Below are 7,838 nucleotides of genomic sequence, written 5' to 3'. Positions count from 1 at the left end.
CCAAAAGGGTATTCATCCAACAATTTCCATAAGAACATGATCTGGTAACTCCTGAAACTTCAGGACTGTGGTGATTTCTGCTGCTAATTAAAAATCAGTGAACAGAGTCACACACAAACAGCGTCACTGTCAAAATGTGTGTAAAGGTGCATATAGATGTGTTTTGCTGGGTTGTGTGGATGAAAAGGCCTCACACACTCATTGTTAACCCTTTCACAAAGAGGCTTTGTGTGAGTGCTGACTAAGCACATTGACACACAAAACAGAACCCGACACTCAGGTGTATAAAAGCTGAGAGTTGACGCAGGTGAGAAGGAAAGCCTCCGTCAGCAACATGTCCACCACCGGCATGAACATGAGAAGCAAGGTAAGTCACTCTGAACGCAGACAGAGCACAGTCCACAGATGACAACTGGTAATGTGTGGCTGACGTTTCTCCACACAGATCATCTTCTACGAGGACAGGAACTTCCAGGGCCGTTCCTATGAGTGCAGCAGTGACTGTGCCGACATGTCATCTTACCTGAGCAGGTGTCACTCCTGTCGGGTGGAGAGAGGCTGCTTTGTGGTGTACGACCGCACCAACTTCATGGGAAACCAGTATTTCCTGCGGAGGGGCGAGTACGCCGACTACATGACCATGATGGGAATGAGTGACTGCATCCGGTCTTGGCGCATGGTTCCTATGGTAACCAGACACAAATCTAGAAATTGTGACTTGTGTTCAAAGACAGTTTACAACAGGAGCTGAAAAAGAAAACAGACAAGGATGTCATTGATGTTATGAAGCTGAGCAGGTTCTCTGTGGGTGGAAGTGGCAGAAAAATGTCTAACACAAGCAAACTTCCAGTGATTTACTCTGAAAATACATTTATCCAGACAAACAAACATTCAGGGGAACTTGCAAAATGCTCAGGTCATCTCTTCTTAAATCTTAAAACAGACATTTTTAGTTTTTGTTTGCTTGTGGGATCATCAAATCAAATCACAGTTGATGCATTACAGCACCGCGGCTCCTACAGGATGAGGATCTATGAGCGAGAGAACTTTGGAGGCCAGATGTATGAACTGATGGATGACTGCAACAGCATTATGGACCGTTTCCATATGTCCAACTGCATGTCGTGCCACGTGATGGACGGACACTGGTTGATGTACGAGCAGCCCCACTTCAGAGGCCAGATGGTTTACATTAGGCCAGGAGAATACCGGAGCTTCATGAACATGGGCAACATGAGGTTCATGAGCATGAGACGCATCATGGACTCGTACTATTAGAGTAAACAAATAAAGACATGTTTGAATTAATTAATTATCATGGGTTTTTATTTCATTTGAGTTAAAAAGGTAATAGTTTTTGTATTTTATGTATTAACAGAGTATGAACTACTGCCATTTTAGGTTAGGTTCAACAAACATGGTGCTTTAGCAGCTCAGGGTTAATCTCACAATTTAACTGAGCTGAGATGTTGAGAAAAGCATCAAATCTGTTTTGTGGTTGTGTCACATTTTTCAAGAAAACTGCAAGATGTCTGGAACAAACAGCATCAAAGGAGAAGATGATGATGCTCACTGCTCTCCAGGTGATAAATGGTCAGATAAATATCCCCACTGCTGGCATCAATAAAGTTTAAACTATTCAATTTTGATTATTCATTACTACTGTCATATTAATTGAGAAGATGAAGAAAACATCCATGTGAGGTTTCAGCCCTGGGTTGGTTCGGCTGTAATTTTTAACTGGGTGAGAAGTCACAGCGTGGGTGGTGGAGGACGGATTTGTTGAATTGAGAAATATTTGAGGCATGACTAAAACTGAACAGGAAATAGCAGAAACACTGAGGCCACATGCAGCTGTAAAAAGAAGACAATGGCAGCATTAGTCCCACGATAAAACGTTCACTAGAGCTTTGGTTCATTCTCCAGACACAAACACTTATTGCGTAAAGAACAATCTCCTTCCTTCTAACCCATGGATGAATGAAATGTTGACAATTGGCACTCGACCAACAGTAGGTGTTCACACAGAAACTGGCCAGTGAGTCATTGTCATGAAGTGACACAAGGATTTGCCATTGTTCTCATGTTTTCATGCCAAATTTCCAATAGCATCTTCCCAGACACATTGAAGAGCTTTGCCACTGATGGCAGGGCTGTTATTCTCAATGGAGGCGACTTGGGGTTTGGAGTCTTACACAAGGATACCCTCCTCTTGCTGTGTTTGTCTGTTGAACTTTGGTCCTGACTTAGTTTGTCCTTATGCTTAGAGTACCAAACACACGCAGAGCAGTATTCTGATAGGAGTTCTGATAGTTTAGAAAAAAGGGTACTTGTGTTGAATGAGAAGTTCTTTGCTTTTGCCATTTTGCCAAAAAACTACGTTTTTATGATTGAACTGTATTAATCCCCGGGTACCAGGGAGCTAGTGTAAGGTGTGAAGTGTCTTGCTCAAGGATACACCTGGTGCCAGAAGCAGGGCACCTTATTGGGGTTTAATAATTATGACTTTTACTTATTTTCTACACCTTACAAACCTTGTGTGCTGTCAAGATTAGATAAGCGTTATTTATAAAATTGTAAAAGCACCTACAAAACAATACAGTGCAATAAAAAAAGGGTGTGCAAAAAAAATCACTTAAAAATCATAACTGTGAATATTGCAGTGCAATTCTGATTCTTGATTCTCTAAAATCCTAATAGAGAATAATCTTAACATTTACATGAACAGCTGAAACCTTCTGACTGCTGGGGACCGAGCCGATGACGTCCAACTGTCTGCTGTTCCAGCTTTAGACTACAAACAGACGTCTCTTTGTTTCCCCTCAACTCCTTTGAATTCTGAACTTGTAGCTTTGACATTAGATTCCAGATTTGTGTCATCACTGATCTGTTGTGTAAAGACCACAGCTGCACAGCAGCAATTCTCCCTGTTGTGTAACCCTCAGTCTTAGACCACGACAGAGATTTCACAAGAACTCAACTTAGAAGTTTAAATCAATAGCATACAGGTTTATTATATGACGAATTAACACAATCAGATAATGATTACAAAAGAGTAATAGCAAGAGAGGCAGAGACCGAATTCACCTGCTTGTTCCTCTGCAGAGAGAACCGAGAGGTCGGAAAGGGTCCGCTGTGTGCTACCAGCGGACCCTCTGCGAAGCGCTCTGAAAACCCCAGTCTGTGAAGGCCTGCTTTTAACCGTCACCTAAAGTCTTTCCACATGTCCAAATAAGGACGTGTAGATGTTTTTCTCGGCTGCTCGGAAAGTCCTGGCGCTGGGCCGTGTTATCTGTCCAGCTCCCGGATTCATCTGGCCCACCATCAACCTCCTAGTTCCTTTCCCAGGTCGGCATGACATTTTGAATATTTCCTTAGGAACAGCTCGAATAAACAGTTTACGCAACAGATTCTGCGAACCCAGATTCTACGAACCCAGTTTAAGCAAACTCTTTCACCCCACCCCACACGAACCCATCTACTCTCTGTACTTCTCTCATAAGCAATGATCAATTTTACTGCTAAAAGTAAAATAAGTAAAATAAGTAAATGTCTGTTTCCTGGAGTCTATCCCAGATGCTCCCCAGACAACGACCCTGCGAAACTGCAAGGGTTGAGGAACAGTCACTGCATCTTAACCTGACCCGAACAGATTGTTCACTACCTATATAATAATATATGATATGATACATAAATATACTACAGACACTAGAGGATTGTCTATCGCATTCACTGTGGAAAGTTGTCAATCTGATATTAAAATAATAATACAACAGAAACTAATTTTAGGAATCCGAGACGCTGGCTTCATTGAGTTTTAGACTAGTGTTCACACTTTAATCTCATATCACTGCATAAACACGAAACCATCTAAATAGAAATAACAAAACTAGACCAACAATCCTCCCAACATAGCAGGATGTCGGTGACTCAGCAATACACGTTATTTTTCCAGGTGAGAGGTCTCAGAGGGGACAGATCTTTGGTATGAAGCAAGATGGCACCAGTGCTTCTCTTCAGTTCTGTCTTTAAATATAAATCCAAAACATTTCATGCTGAAATGATTAAAGAAAGAATTTTCTCTCTCTTACTATTTGTCTTCTCTGGAGCCACAACCTATTTCTCCCCAGACACAATCATCCATTTCCTGTAGCTCAGTCAGATGGTGTTTGGGAGTATGAAAAGAGTTGGACTGCCCCGTTTTCGTGCTGCTGTGATTTGTCCTACAGTTGAACCCAACACATGTTACCAAGCTCCTCAGACTGATCATAGTTGTAAGAAACATAGATTCTTATATATTCAAATATGAGCTAAAAGGACAATTAGAAAAATTCTTCCAAGTAAAAGTTGCTCACTGTTTCCTAGTTTCACCTGCCTCACTCGTCTGTACATTGGAGCTTCAGTTTCTCACAGTTCATGTTCAATTCACTGCTAATGTGTAGAGTCATACAGTGAATGTTCAGCTCAACATGTCTCACGTCACTTCATCACAGTGAATGCACACATAGCCACAAGCTTTGGTCCAGGCTTCCTTTTGGCCACATGTCGTCATGAGACCAACACATGCTCATTTCCAAGAAGTCAAGTCAAGTAGGCTTTTATTGTCATTCCAACTGTCAGGGAACTGAGAAGGAACAAAGGACCCACATGCACAGAACCAGAGACAGGACTTGAATAAAGCAGGGTTTAATGGCACCAGATCCAAAACAGCAGGCAAATGGTCAAAAGCAGTAAATCCAGCAAAGGCAAAGGTACCGACAGGAACTAGGCCAAAACAGGGACAGGAAACAAAAACGGATCCTAGATCATGCACTGGCTGGGAATCAAAACAAGACCCCAGATAGTGGTGAGAACACGCAACAATCAGGGAGCAAGGTGAGTGCTGGAGACTAAATAATGAGACTAATGACAGATCAGAAGCAGCTGGTAGATCGCGTGACTAGAAACATAAAGCAGGAACGCAACATGACAGAACAAAAACAGAAATTGTACAAAATAAAACAGGAAACACGACAGGAACAGCCAGATACATGACACCAACCATATACAGTTCAGTATGCAGTGAAACAAAACAACTTTCCTCCAGGTGCTATGTACATGCAACATAATTTACAACATAGATTTACAACATTTTCATTACTTTACAGAAAGTCAATTATACAAAGAAACAAGAGACAATATTAAGTGCCTTTGCAAATGTGCAGACAAGACAAAAGCTACAGAATGACAACACAAATAACGTGACATGTAAGCAATTCTGAAAGTAGCAGCGATGATGGCGAAATACTATTGTGTAATAACAAGTAGTAAAAATAACATGCAAAAGAGTATTTCAGGTACTTTGTCTGAGTGATTTTGTGTGTGTGTGTGTGTGTGTGTGTGTGTGTGTGTGTGTGTGTGTGTGTGTGTGTGTGTGTGTGTGTGTGTGTGTGTGTGTGTGTGTGTGTGTGTGTCAATGATCTTGTGAGCTGTCCTCACTGTCCACTGTAGTGTCTTACGAATCGCAACGGTACAATTCCCAATTGTGATGCAGCTGCTTAGGATTCAAGATTCAAAATGTTAAAAAAAATGTATTAATGTCAGAGGGAAATTGCTTTACACAATAATGATTTCTTTCACATATAGAAGGGAAGATTGAAAATAGCAAAAAGTATTTTCAGAAGAGACATGTAATATAACCCCTAACCCTCGCTAAAGAACCAAACTATTAAAGACCAGAAAGACCATTAGCCTTGACTGCCCATCTGAGAGCCATGGAGAGGCTCGTCCTCAGCGACCTTCGCTCTGTGGTGGGGACAGTAATGGACTTGCTGCAGTTTGCCTACAAGCCAAACATCGGGGTGGATGGCACAGTGATCTGCCTGCTGCATCGGACGCTGACTCACCTGGAGGCTGGCGGAACCACTGTGAGGGACATGTTCTTTGACTTCTCCATCGCCTTCAACACCATAAGGCCGGCACTTCTAAGAGAGAAGCTGGAGGAGGCAGGAGTAGACAAACAGCTGTCGGCATGGACAAATGACTACCTCACCAACCAAGGCTGCGCAGCTGTGTATCTGAGGTGTGTGGTGGTGAGTGTGAGTGTGTTCTGTGGTGGTTTTAAGCACTGGGGGCCCCCAGGGGATGGTGCTCTCTTCACCCTCTAAACCTCTGACCTGACATACAACACCAGCACCTGTCATATCCAAAAGTTCTCAAATGACTCAGCAATCTAGGCTGTGTGTCCAAGGGGAACCAGCTGGAGTACAGGTCAAGGACAAGGACTTTGTGGACTGGTGCAAGTGCAACCATTTGTGTTTAAACATGACTAAGGAGATGGTCTGGGGGGCCCCAGCGCTGTGGTGGAGGTGCGGTTCCCGATGTGCACTGACTGAGGTCTTATGGTCAGAATGTCCAGTATCCAGTTGCAGAGGGAGGTATTCAGGCCTAACAGGCTCAGCGTCCTGATCAGGTGTTGGGGGATGATGGTATTGAATGCTGAACCAAATGGAATGGAGATGGCCTAATCCATTGAATAGTTAGCATGATACATAAACTGTAGTGGGTCTAGTGAGGGAGGCATAAGGGCCTTGATGTATCTCATGACGAGCTGCTTGTGGCACTTCATTATGATGGGTGTGAGTGCAACAGAACGGCAATCATTGAGACAGGACACTTCTTTGGCATGGGGACGATGGTGGAGGACTTAAAAGCATGTGGGAATGACAGCGCTTTTCACATGTTCAAGATGTCGGTAAGAACATCTGCCACCTGTAGAGCACATTCTCTAAGCACACTGCCTGGGATGTTGGTTGGGACGTGAGATGATGTTCTTGAAGACACTTGTTGATGTAGCTGGTTAACAATGACTCCTCCAAGTCGGTGAAGTCACCATGGGTTGCAGCCTCCTCAAATATGTTCCAGTCAGTGGAAAATAGACAGTCCTGAAGAGCAGAGATGGTTCCTGCTGCCCACGTTTTGACCTGCTTCAGAACCAGCCTTGACAGAAGCAAGATAGTGACTACACCCCATGCAGTGAAGAGGCTCAGAAACTAATCAGTCATTACACTATATTATTCAAGGTATCAGGTCCAGCATCAGCAGTGAATCTTTGAGCTCACACACAACCTGTCACCGTTCATCATCAAGGCCATGAAGAACACACTGTGTCATGAAACAGCCAGGCAAAATGGCAGATCGAGTCTGTGACCTTGCATTGGACTGAGTCAGAGCCAGAGAGATCCACAGGATAGGGCAAGCAAGATCTTCTAATAAGATTAGCAACACAATACAATAAACCAGGAGCAGCAGAAAGTAAAAAATCACTCCTTTAAAAAAAACAGAAATAAGCCCAGGAGAACAAAACACCTATTGCAATGGAAAACAACAAACAGAAAAGGGGGCATGGACTATGACATGGGAGAGAGGGACATGAGCTAAGCAACAGACTGATACACCTTTGCTGTGTGAAGAAGAGATTCTGCAGATCTTTCCTCACTGCTGCTATCAGACTGTACAATCAGCACTGTTAATTCACAATTTACCCACATTTTTACTGGTTATGTATTCTTCTGTGCAATATTCGTGTAAATTTGTGTAATAATAATATAATATGCAATAATCCTTCTCATAACGCCATACGCTACTCACTCCACTGATCTATATAATGTTTACTGTGCCAACTTAACTTCTGATGCTGTATTTTCTACTCGGTATTGTGCTTTATTGTGTTGTCATGTGACACTATTCCTCCTCTGCGAGACAATTAAAGGCTTTCTTGTTCTTATTATTCTAATTTTTAAAATGACTAACTCATCCCGATGTCACAGGGTGGACTTTATATTGGTTTTTGTCACGGC

At 42.7% G+C, this 7,838-nt stretch overlaps 1 protein-coding gene across 1 annotated transcript; it reads left to right on the top strand.

The window, feature by feature from the left end:
* The first annotated feature begins 227 nt into the window (after nucleotides 1-227).
* On the top strand, nucleotides 228-1,308 carry LOC114857216 (gamma-crystallin M2-like). Its single transcript, XM_029153470.3, has 3 exons — nucleotides 228-367; nucleotides 446-688; nucleotides 1,006-1,308. Exons 1-3 carry the CDS (start codon nucleotides 335-337, stop codon nucleotides 1,276-1,278), a joined length of 549 nt encoding a protein of 182 aa, XP_029009303.1. The 5' UTR covers nucleotides 228-334; the 3' UTR covers nucleotides 1,279-1,308.
* Nucleotides 1,309-7,838: the final 6,530 nt, after the last annotated feature.

This window comes from Betta splendens, chromosome 6 (genome assembly GCF_900634795.4).
Source record: "Betta splendens chromosome 6, fBetSpl5.4, whole genome shotgun sequence".
Classification (NCBI taxonomy): Eukaryota; Metazoa; Chordata; class Actinopteri; order Anabantiformes; family Osphronemidae; genus Betta; species Betta splendens.
The sequence above is the reverse complement of the archived record's forward strand: the minus strand, read 5'-3'. Positions and strand labels throughout refer to the sequence as shown.

What these genes read in the sequence shown, in the direction of transcription:
- LOC114857216 (XM_029153470.3), top strand. Translation starts at nt 335, where the DNA reads ATGTCCACCACCGGCATGAACATGAGAAGCAAG. An exon ending in GCATGAACATGAGAAGCAAG is followed by an intron (nt 368 to 445) that starts GTAAGTCACTCT and finishes TTCTCCACACAG; the next exon opens with ATCATCTTCTACGAGGACAG. An exon ending in CTTGGCGCATGGTTCCTATG is followed by an intron (nt 689 to 1,005) that starts GTAACCAGACAC and finishes GATGCATTACAG; the next exon opens with CACCGCGGCTCCTACAGGAT.